General features: G+C 32.8%; 1 protein-coding gene across 2 annotated transcripts; it reads left to right on the forward strand.

Annotated features, from left to right (window-relative positions):
• The first annotated feature begins 107 nt into the window (after window positions 1–107).
• MBD-like (methyl-CpG-binding domain protein 2) lies at window positions 108–12,284 on the forward strand. 2 transcript variants are annotated; one of them, XM_088258896.1, is made up of 5 exons: window positions 114–414; window positions 5,670–5,819; window positions 10,202–10,370; window positions 11,345–11,489; window positions 12,036–12,284. In XM_088258896.1, the coding sequence occupies exons 1-5, from the start codon at window positions 293–295 to the stop codon at window positions 12,203–12,205; spliced, it is 756 nt and encodes a 251-aa protein (XP_088115022.1). In that variant the 5' UTR covers window positions 114–292; the 3' UTR covers window positions 12,206–12,284. The 2 variants fall into 2 exon arrangements, with proteins under 2 accessions (XP_088115023.1, XP_088115022.1); XM_088258897.1 differs by lacking the exon at window positions 5,670–5,819 and having other exon boundaries at window positions 108–414.
• Window positions 12,285–12,492: the final 208 nt, after the last annotated feature.

The raw sequence follows: 12,492 nt of genomic DNA on the forward strand, positions 1-12,492 counted from the left end.
TCTAACGTCATATACATGCAGATCAATTTTGCTTAATAATAGATTTTATGGAGTGTGTTTTTAACTCATTTCATTACGAATGGTGTATCTTTTATTATTTCACGTCTATGGTTAATTGATTTTCGAGAGCATCCGGGAGGATGAGATTTGTTTGTCTTCTGTAGAGGATATAAATTAGTTAGTCTGTGTGTAGAGGTTTATGATAAATATATTGTGCTAGGTAGAAGTAAAATTGTAAACTTCCAAATTTTCCCATTTTGTATTTCGATTATAATAAATATCACGTTTAGTTATGAGTGTGTCTATTGAAAAGAAAAAGACGGATTGTGCTGCATTGCCAAAGGGATGGCAAAGGGAAGAAGTTTTACGAAAATCTGGGCTATCGGCTGGAAAAGTAGACGTTTATTACTACAGGTAATACATATTTTATAATAAATATTTATTCTTTGTATACATTATCATGATATACGGGCCAAAAAGGTAATTTACAGTTTGTTTGCATGGTATCAACAAAGTTATTGTTTATAAAGTATTAACGAACGAAAGTTCTTTTGGTTTGCTTGTGGATAGTATTTAAAATTTAAAGTAATTGAACACATTTTTGCTGCGTGTCTTCCTATCTTTTATTCATTTTAATCTACTCGAATCTCCTTTGAGTAACCTGTGAAGAGTATGGTATTTGTATTTTTTTATAGTTTTAAGACGGTGCATGTAAATTAATAAGTGTTAAATATATCGAAATATACAGTGATGCCTCGGCTAACTAATTTCAAACGTTCCACAAAGTATTTCTTTAGTGTGAATATATATTTATTATTGTTGGAATCGCTATTTACTATAAATTGCAATACCAAAATATTACTTTTAGGATTTTCATTTGTTTCTTATCTTCAGTTTCTAGATTTCAATCCCTTTAGTACTAAAGCTAATATATTGTGAATCAACACACTTTAAATGTAATTAATTCTTCTTTTTCTAACCCTCATCAGCACCCAGAAGTGCAAAGGGCAATGCATTGAATCAATGTAGTTTTAACTTGATTGTCATTAAGGCAAGGTGATCAGTCCTGTGCTTCAGGTTCAAAGTACAGTGGAACCTCTCAAAACGAGCATAATTCGTTACAGAATGTTACTCGTTAAGCAAAACATTTTTTGTTTTGACTGACATGGAAGTCCCGGCTCACAAGTGAATGTCGTGAAAAAAGGAAACCTTTTTTTCACTTTTTTTTTGCTCATAGGAGGTGTTCGTAATAAGAGGCTCCACTGTAGTGTAAATAAATGATGGAGAAAAAAATATTGTTATAACCCCCCTCCCTTCTGGGAATACTCGAACCCAATGGTAGTCTACTTACTACATGGGATCGGTGCAGTGTTGCCCTAATCGTTAACTGTGAATGAAGCCGAGGTACTTTGGATTTAGGAGAAGAATTTATTTGTCTTCTTCTCCATCTAACCCTTATCCACACCTAATGGTGCATAGGGCACTGCGTCATATTGACGCAATGTTATCTTGATTGTTACTCATTTAAAGGCAAGGTGATCACTCCTGCGTCCAGGGTAATATTGAATAAATATTAGAGTGAAAAATCAAAAATATTTATTTTCACCCGTTCCCCTCGGAATCGATCCCGGGACCTCCAGCACGGTAGCTAAACACGCTGACCATTACACCACGGAGATGGACTTTATTTGTAGGCACAGTATTTCAATTTCAATTTATTTATTTTCAATTAACATATACAATACAAACTAAAAAATTTAAAGCGTATACAAAAAAATACATTAAAATCGAAAATATGCAAGAACTATTGCTAAAGGTGTAGAAGAACTTCAATCCCACTTCAATCCAAGATCAATCAAGATCAATATCCAATGAGATATTGTTCAACAAAGCGGTAGCTCTTCCTACAGGCATAACCATCGGCAGGTTAGTCCTGTGTATAGGAATGTGAAACAATCTATGCCGACGCTATCTGTGTAATGTGTACAAGTCCCTAGATTTATTTAGTGGATATTATTACTAACTTCACCACATTCCTATACCAAGAACATGACTTACATCTCTACGTGGGGGATAAAGTAAATGTACCGAGCAAAGCCAAATAACACGTTAAAATAATTTACAAGACCTAATTTTCTGATTTATTAGTCGCGCAGTAAACTTCAGGTTAAACTATTCACTGACCAAATAAAGGATCATTTGTATTACTTTAGTTCTATGTTTCTCTTGAACTTATATGTTTCTGGAAATCCGTGAGAGGCGTGATGTCCTTTTTATTACTGTAACATACGTAGTACAATTTGACAATTTCTTTCATTAACCCTTTGCACTCGAGACTTTTTTTTGTATGACATAGTGTATTTTTTTGCAAATGTACAAAAAGAGTTGATTTTAGAAAAAAATACAAAAAAAACCTGGAAATGGGTATTATGGAAATTGACAATAAAACCAATAGATAAGTGTTAAAAATGGCTTATTTATATTACAAAATAATGATAATTGGTTACTATTTTATAATTTTGTAGTGTTTCAATGTATGGTATCTAACAAAACAATCGCCTAAATGGATCCTAGGCTGCCCAGGACAAGTCGCTCACTCCTTTCAAGAACGTCATAAATCAAAAATTGTCAATTTTCAGTTGTGCATGTTTTCGGAATGCCCAGAAAATGTACTATATCCCAGCAAAAGAGGCATATTTTTAACTTGATATTTACCCGCTACAGGGCAGAAAATGTCGTTTTTGCATTTTGAAGAAAAGGTATTGTTCAATTATTTTTTTAAACATATTAAATATTTTTCAAGTGGAGAAAAAACCTTCAGATTTTACCTTAAAAGATCTGTTGCAGAGTAAAAAATTCAATGAATGGCTTGATATTTATTTTTAATATATTGTGTTATATTTTTAAACTTTAAAAACGTTCTCCTGAAAAATCAAGTTTTTTGATTTATGACGTTCTTGAAAGGAGTAAGCGAAGTGTCACAAAATTCGTAAGTCTCATGCCTTTGCCAATTTTTGTCCCTCCGTGAGCAAACTGCACAGTCTGTTTTTGATCCTATACGCAAAACATGTAGTTTGCCATCCAGGCGAACCTCAGTTAAAGAAGTAGACGGCCTACTTGGAATCTGCCGAAAGTCCCCTACCAACTGATCTACTGAAGTTTTCACAAACTTTCAGTGACTCGATGCTAGCGAGGACCTTGAGCAACTGGCGGAACAGAAGTATACCTGCGTTAGTACATATCCCGGCCTTTTATTATTTAAACAACATAACGGTACATAGTGGCGACATATAGTCGCCAACTGGTTCACTGGGCAATTTACCATGTCGACATATTGTCGCCATTCGAGTGCAAAGGGTTAAGGTATTAAATCACTATAGAATTCTGTAAACACACATAGGTATTACGAAACCACATTACAAGGTGATATTTTTTTCAATATTGATTATGTCTCTAGGAAAATATTTGATATGTTTAGGATGAGGTATATAGAAAATACTCATAGATGTATAGAGAAGAAAAGAAAATAATAAAAACGAGAATTTTTATTTAATAATTTCTTCGTTGTAAAAATGTGTTTCGTTGTGTTCAATATATCAAATTTATTGAAATCGCTGAATGATATCAGAACATAAAACCCCCCTGTTTCTTATGTCTGTTCCACCCAAAATTTGTGTTGTAGTAATAAAGTGTTTTAATATGTATTTCAATAATTTTATTTGCATATATATGAAAGTGCTCACTGCAAAACTAATGTGATTTACTGAGTAATGTGTATGTTGAAAATGATAGCCTTTTTTTCTAGTTTTTACTTACTTAGTACCCAAGATATGACATGGTGATAAAAGTGATAATTTTCAAGGGTAAACTATATCAAGGGTAAAAAAATGGTTAGCTACATAAACTGATATACATCGAGAAAGCATTTAAAATATTTAATTTATTTCATTCATTTATTCGGAAGTGGTAAAATCTATCCATTTTTAATTTAAGTTTTATTTATTATTACCACAGAAATAGTGGTATTTACCAAGTAAAACTTAAATTAAAAATGATCATATTTATTTTAATCTTCATCCTGCTGCTCCATGCTGCAAGTAGGGAGTCATCATACCAAGTTTAATTTTGTCTGTTCTAAACAGGGGCTTATTTATTGCTACTCTTATATTTGATAAAATAAAAATTAAATTATTTTTAAATCATTAAAATATAATACTCAAGTGGTAAAAAACAAATGTTTTATTTATAATTTATTTTTGAAATGTCTGAAATGATCAAAAGTAAGTCTTTTCTTATTCTTTGGTTTAAATTTAGGTTAATGATTCCAAATTAAATTTGGTTATTTTTTCTGCTAACAATAAAAGAGTGACTATTGTGTCAAGTAAGTTAAAAGCAAAATTAAGAAGAAAAAAATTCATTAATTGATTCGGCAGTCACTCTGTGGTAATATCAATCCATTATTAAAAAGAATTTGAGTGGTGCGGTTGTCAATAATGGGTAGAATTGGTGAATGTTACATGTGTGTAAAGTGATCACTTAAACCAGCCTTTGACGGTCGTCAGCCCCGTAAATGCCCAGACTTCCATATTCTTCTACATCTTTGATGAGATGTCAAAAAATAATATGAAAAATAACTCCTATAATTGAAGATGACCCAGATTTGTCAACAAGTATTTGGACACACTCAAAATGTTGCAAAATAAAATAGGTAGTATTTTTTTTATTTAAAATATTCAATGCCCATTGAATTTCCATTTGAAAGAAGTAGACTAAATAAAAAATGCTTTTCTGTATTTTCTACTGCAGTGTTGTAATTACAAATTTCAACCAGTGAAAACTAGGTTAGCGGAATAGATTTATTTACACTTTGTGTATCTTAACCTTGGTTACTCTTAACTTTGGTTATTATTGTGTAACCTTCATCTGAATAATCCCCATCTACGCAGTTTCAATGCTGAATACAGGACTAACTGAGGCCAGTGACTTAATGAAATTCAAATTGAAATGAGGTATAGGACTGCGGCCTATTGCCTATTTTAAATCTGGAGTCAGGTAACAGCGCAGAAATGTGATTTTGATTTTGCGCATTATGTATAGTATAGGGTTGTAGTTTGATTGTGAGATTGTCTGAAAGAGAAACACACTAAATTCTGTTTTTGCACAATAGATACATTCTGGGGAAAAGTGTTGAAAAAATGTTCATTTAAAGTATTTATAAAATTTAATTCGACTATATATTTATTCGAAAAATATACTTATTAAGTTTTTATTAAAAAACTAAATTGTTAACACGTTGACGGGAAAAGTATTTCTACACGTTCGGTCAATTGATCCTTAAGGACGGGAAGTGTATTTTTGCCTTCTGCGCCGGCCTCATTTCAAAGTTAGAAAAGAAGAAATTATTTAATGTTTTCATATAAATATTATGTATCAATCTCTTTGTTAAGGTCTAACTATATGTACACAATTATCAAATCCCATCGCCAGCTGTTCGCAGGCGTAAAAAAACACCTGTCTGAAATGTGTTAATAAACGAAAACTGTATTGTTTTTATGGACAACGTTATAGTACAAATAAAAAGACAAAAAGAAGACAGTGCAAAAACAGAATTAGGAGTATAGCGATGTGACGTGTTGGATACGGGATACAGGGTGTGGTTTCCTCGACAGCCCGTCGGGGAAGAAGTTCCGGAGTAAGCCTCAGCTGGCGCGGTACCTGGGAGACAGCTTGGACCTCGCTTGCTTTGACTTCCAGCAGGGGAGGCTTAACAGCCAGCTGCTGCGCAAACGGAAGCCTCGAGGCACACAGTTTGATTACAGGTTTATTGTAGTCGGCCTCACTTACCTCATTTTGCTAATATGTCATAAACCTGCGCTTTCCCATACAAACATAATATCATACACGGAACAACTAATATCAAGTGTATGAAAAAATGCCAAAAACAAATATTTCTCTACATATCGCTCGTGTGGTACAACAATAACGTAATTACATTTTGTTTTGAATATTGAAAGCATTAATTTTGTGGATCATATTGATATATTATTTTGAGAATTAAAAAGACTTTGTTTTTTGATCCACTCACATTTTTATTAAAAACCAACTAGTTTCGGCAACAACCTGTTGCCCTCTTCAGGGTTTAATTTATGGCTAGTTGGTTGTTAATAAAAATGTGAGTGGATCAAAAAACAAAGTCTTTTTATTTCTCATAATAATAAAATTACACTTTTTTTTTAAAACAAGTTGAATTTGTCAAAATGTGCAGAAAGACTATTTACATCGGGAGAGACATCTACAAAATTGATTTTGTGGCGAGATGGCGCGAGTGTCATTGTAGAATTGAGTAAAATGGCACCATTTCTGTTGCTACAATACGTCTGGCATCTCCTGTAATATATTTCTAAAAGTGTAATTATGCCATTGTTGCACCAAATGAGCGATATTCAGTACTCTGCTAATGTATTATTTCGCTCGGTTTTCATGGATTGTCATATTTTAATTTTTTTTAACCTTGTATCATTTATAATATATTATTAGATTAAAACCAATATTTTTAGCTTTTCCACTTTTTTTATTTGACCAGCGACCAGGTTTCGTCGTTACCGACATCATCAGACTGGTGGGAGGCTATACAAATTGTTATGTTATATATAAATCAAGGCAGGAGTTGATAACCATGATTTGATATAATTTTATTGAGAAATTAGATAATTATATTGAGAAATTAGATAATTTCTCATTAAAATTATATCAAATCATGGTTATCAACTCCTGCCTTGTTTTATATATAACATAACAATTTGTATAGCCTCCCACCAGTCTGATGATGTCGGTAACGACGAAACCCGGTCGCTGATCAAATAAAAAAAGTGGAAAAGCTAAAAATATTGGTTTTAATCTAATAATATATTAAAAATGCAATTCCATCACGAAGTGTTAGTGGATAATACAAATCTTGTATCATTTATTTCCTTAGGGATTTTTTGATATTTCAAAATGCCTCATATTTAATCTGCAAAAATATAAAGTCTCGGAGGTGTATGTTGGAGTTGTTTCGAAATTATGAGACCCGCTAGTGCAAAAAAATTCTGGTGAAATATTTGTTTTTGAATGGATGCTCTTGCATAATGCTGTTTATTTTGTTATTTGCCAGTAGCATTCCTTCACTTCTATAAAATCCCCGCTTTCTGCTACAAACAATAGTTTCTGCTTACAAATGAAGACATGTACAAACACAATATGTGGTAATATTCTACTTTCATTGAAATTCAATACGTGTACTGATTCTGAATTTACTTGTTTATGTGGTGTGGTATGTTTTTATAGTAATAATTAGTAGTTTTCTTTACATGTCTGCATCATAGATTGTGTCACACGTATTTAAAATGTTTTGTAGCAACAGTTGAGTATAATTTTAAATTGTTATCTTTGTAATGTTGACTTCATATATTTGGTCTACTTAATATTCTATTTTTGCATAAAAAATTTAAATCTTTTTTGGCAAGTTTTATCTGCTTAGTATTTACTGTGCATGGGAGAAAAGTAATTACGGATGTGTAACTTTATTCAATCTTTTGGTTTGATATTGGTACAAAATACACTTTCTTAAAAGACTGCTTCAATACAGATTTTTCCTACCCCTCTAAGAAATTGTTTTCGAATTTGAAAAAAGTAAATTTAAAATTTGAACTGCAACCAATCCACAACAGATCACTAGTGCCTTAGTAAAAATACTTGCAACTTTACTTTTTATGGTGTGGATAGCCAATTTTCAATAGCATGTGATTCCTATAACTCGGTGAAATGAATCCTAGTGAAATAATTTTCAAAAGAATTAAACAACCCTCATGTACGGAAGTGAAGCATGGAGTTGACAAAATTAGACTGAATGCTATCGATATCCGATCCCTCAGACGAATGTGCGGCAAAACGATGTACGATAGATGTTCGAATGGTGAATTTTTTCCTTATGGAAATAATGCAAATCAAATCAGAGATAAGCATTATCGACAAAATTAAGAAAAGTGTGCTGAGATGGTTCAGACATGTGGAACGAATGAGTGAGGAAAGAACGGTAAAACAAATTTATGAAGCGAATGAAGTTGGAAAAAAGAGCTGAGGAAGACCGAGAAAAACTTGGCATGATCAGGTATGTCAAATACTTGAAAGCTGTCAGGTCAGGGGTCGAAATAATCATCGGGTATGTATGAGGAGATGCATGAATGTGGTGAATAATGTTTGCAAAGACAGAGTGGTGTGGCGTTCTATTCTCTCTGCCTACCCCTGTGGTAGATCTGCGTGATGGTTTGTTAGTTATAGAACTAAATCCAACATTTTATTAAATACTTCCGGCAAAAACCTTCAAGATTGCTTTTCTTATTTAGCCTGCTCTAACTGCTTTTAATAGCATTTTTTATTTTATTTTTAATTTATGTATCATATTGTACATTCACAAATATGTATTTTACTGCCTGAAGTATCACATATGGGTGTGGTGGTATTGCATCAATGATATGTATGCTCTCAAATGTTACATTATATTTTTTTTATAATCTCACTTTTTTGTAAAATACCAACATGAATGATTTTCTTTAACCTTTCCAGGTGTACATTGATGTCCGACTTTCTCTGGGGAGTGGGTTTTATTTTACATTAAATATGTATTTTTTTAAAAGAAAATCTTTGTATTATTTTTTGACATTTCATCAAAGATGAAGAAGAATATGGAAATCTGGGCATTTACGGGGCTTACGACCGTCATAGGCTGGTTTGAGTGATCACTTTACACACGTGTAACATTCACCAATTCTACCCATTATTGACAACCACACTACTCAAATTCTTCGAAGTTCTATATATATGAACCAATTTAGAAACTTTGTTCTTGAATCACTAGAACTTCACTAGAGACATCTATTGGTGAGATGTAAAGAAGCTTTTTTATTAAGCAGAAACTCTTATATTAGTATGTGAGATCCGAATCCCGGATTATAATCACACACATGAGAAACGCCAGAAAATACCATTTTCATTTTTATTATTAAGCTTATAATTTGACCAGATAATTTATTTACAACATTTTGAGTGTGTCCAAATACTTGTTCACAAAATCTGGATTATCTCCAATTACAGGAGTTATTTTCATATTATTTTTTGACATTTCATCAAAGATGAAGAAGAATATGGAAATTGCCCAGATTTCCATATTCTTCTTCATCTTTGATGAAATGTCAAAAAATAATATGAAAATAACTCCTGTAATTGGAGATAATCCAGATTTTGTGAACAAGTATTTGGACACACTCAAAATGTTGTAAAGAAAATCTTTGTATTATGAAGATAGAAGTTATATAAAAATAATTTAAATAAAAAATAAAGCTCACCATCTCTAGATTTTATTTTATGACAAAGTTAAATACAAATATCCACAGACGTCATTACTATACTAATTACATCATAGCAACTGACAGATAGACTTCGACGTTCATTAACGTCGATACTCCTTTGAGGAAAATTCACACCGACGCTCATGAACATCTATACTCCTGGAAAGGTTAAAAAGCAGCAAAGTAGAATTTATATTTGCAAATAAATAATATGTAATAAACCATATCACATGTTATTATTTTTAAAAAGAAATTAAATACCAACATTAATGATTTTCCTTAAAAAAAGGCTAAGTACGATTGAACAATGATTAAAGAAAACACTTGTTTTTTACTACTTGAGTTTTATTAAAGACTACATGTTTCAAAAGTTAAAGTTTTAGAAATCCAAAAAAACCTAAATTCTAATGATAATTTATTAAATAATATATTGTTTCAAAATTCTTCACCTTTGCTTTCCATTTTTCCTTTGTTTTCAAAATCCGCCCCTTGACTAACCCCCTCCCCCTAACTTTCCCCTCTCCTTATTTATGGAACAATTTTATATTTTAGTTACTATACAGACCTGAATGATGGCAGTTTAACTTCTGAAACATGTAGTCTTTAATAAAACTCAAGTGGTAAAAAAAAAGTGTTTTCTTTATCATTGTAACATGTCTTACCACAAGTTAATGCCGAAACAATAAATAAAAGTACGATTGATATTCAGAAATAAAAAATATCTAACAAACCATATCACATTTAATTAAAGAGATATCTGTCATTGTAAGTCGGCGCTAAACATTCTAATGTTTTGGTTTGATTTTTCATGAAAGCCGCGGTGTGCGTTCTGATGCCTCGTTGGTCCCCCCGATACGGCAAACCGCATCTATATTCAAGCAACCGGTGACAGTTCACAAAACACAAGAAAGTAAGGTCAAAACGGATTTCAAGCATGGACCGCAAGATAAACCAAAGCAACTGTTCTGGGAAAAGAGACTGGAGGTATGATGTTTTGCGGTTCTTTCTTATTTGAAAAACTGTTCTATTTCAAACATTAGATTTTGTAATTGTAAAAGAAAAACACAGAGAAGATGGGAAGATGTATGAATGTGGAAGAGGGGAAGATTGTGTGCAAAGACAGATTGATGCGGCATTCGATTCTCTCTGCCCACCTCTATGGGAAGCTATGTGATGATCAATTAGTTGGGAGACATTTTATAATGATAAAAACTATTATACAAGAAAAACACTTCTTTTTTACCACTTGAGTTTATTTTATTATAACGACTAGTTTCGGAAGCTGTGCTTCCATCTTCAGGTCTAACTATAAACTATAAATATAAAACAAGTGTTTTTCTTTTACAATTTCATCATGTCTTACCACAAAGTGAATGCCGAAACAATAAATAAAATATTAGATTTTGTAATGCAAAACTGGAAAACTTTTAAAAAAATTGTAGGGGTAGGCCCTGCGCTACCCATACAGTAATTATTTCCTATCCCATTAAAATTCTTCACATTGTCAAAAAAAATCGTTTCATATATCGTTGTCATACAGGAGAAAGTGACCAGGTGCATTTTTTACAAAAACGTGATCATTGAATATATGATATCTTACTAGTTTAATATTGCCCTGGAAAAAAAAGGATTTTAAGCTTAGAAGTATAATATATTGACATGTTAAAAATGACTAACTGCATTGATGTTTATTTTCTTGCCAAGCAAAAGTGACTTAAATGGCCCTCTTGAGCATTTTATGTTTTGTTAGTTGGTCGATTTCTCCTATACCACTACGATATAATTCATGAATATAAAGAATTTCCTTTCAAACCATCTATTGACAGAATTTCTATACTGAAATAGAAATATATAATTAATGTATATAACATTTTGGGTATTTAAATTCCTCTCACTTGCCATAGAAAAAAAGAGTAGCGATGTGAGCACTCTGTAGTGTAATCTTATTATTTGTATAGGGCTTGACCGCGTGTGACTCTTGGGGTGTGCTCGGGGGCGCGTCTCTGCCCAGAGGCATCAAGTCCATGGGCCCCCACAGCAGCGAGGCCACCACCATCCAGGCCCTGGCCACTGCACTTCACGTCACCCCCCAGCCCGTCACAGGTAACAATTCTACTCGTTCTTTCTCTGCGTCATTGTCCACATTGATGAGGATCAGGACCATCCTCTCTCATTGTTCTTAAAACATTTTGTGCAGTTGTCCTCCATCTCTCCTAACACATATTGGTTTTTAAACTATATTTATAAACTATACATCAAACGTTATGAAAAAAATAGCATAGTTTTTAAAATATTTTTGTTTTCAAAGATAACATTCATATCATGAATTTTGAAAAACTATCTTACTAGGTTCCAAAAATTGGGTAGTGTCAATCATGGGTAGAATTGGTGAATGTTACACGTGTGTAAAGTGATCGCTTAACCAAGCATAGGCTTTTTACGCATTTCAGGCATTAACAGGGCTTACAACCGTCATAAGACGGTTGTAAGCCCCGTAAATGCCCAGACTTCCATATTCTTCATCTATATTGAGATGTCAAAAGTATTTGAAAAACTAATTTATAAATGCCGTATGAATCCAATATAGTTCAGTAATTGCATGAAAAATTTTATGAAGAATTTACGTGCATACTTTATTTTATTTCGCAGGACAAACAGGATCTAAGACAGCTATAGCACAAAATCCTGGAGTGTTCCTGAATCCAGAGCAGCCATTAGTTCAGGCCGTGAGTGTCGCCGAGGAAGATATTCGCCGTCAGGAAGAAAGAGTAAACCGAGCTCGCAGAAAACTACAGGAGGCGCTGAATGTCTGTGCTTAGTATTAAATTCTCTATCTTTACATATTTATACTCACTGTGTATTCGTATTTTATAAGATAATAAAATTTTCTATATGAAACGATTCTTTATATCAATCACACTCAATCAAACACATAAAGATGTCACATAATCATGTGATACTAAACTGGTTGAAATGTATAGGCGCCAGTATAGTGCTCATTGCGTGCGGTCCAACATGCTGACACGCCGCTTTGCCCACTGTTCTGCGCAGGTAAAAAATAGACTTTCAAGTTTTGTGTATGCAGCAGTACGGCAGCGAGTTATGG

This window comes from Brachycentrus maculatus, unplaced genomic scaffold (genome assembly GCF_059751285.1).
Source record: "Brachycentrus maculatus isolate JH-2025_06_01 unplaced genomic scaffold, ASM5975128v1 h1tg000105l, whole genome shotgun sequence".
In the NCBI taxonomy this organism is placed as follows: domain Eukaryota; kingdom Metazoa; phylum Arthropoda; class Insecta; order Trichoptera; family Brachycentridae; genus Brachycentrus; species Brachycentrus maculatus.

Bases quoted from the DNA above. Each gene is read 5' to 3' on its own strand.
- MBD-like (XM_088258896.1), top strand. From the start codon at position 293: ATGAGTGTGTCTATTGAAAAGAAAAAGACGGATTGTGCTGCATTGCCA. The intron at 5,820-10,201 runs GTTTATTGTAGT...TTTTCATGAAAG, and splicing joins GGCACACAGTTTGATTACAG to CCGCGGTGTGCGTTCTGATG. The intron at 10,371-11,344 runs GTATGATGTTTT...TTATTTGTATAG, and splicing joins TCTGGGAAAAGAGACTGGAG to GGCTTGACCGCGTGTGACTC.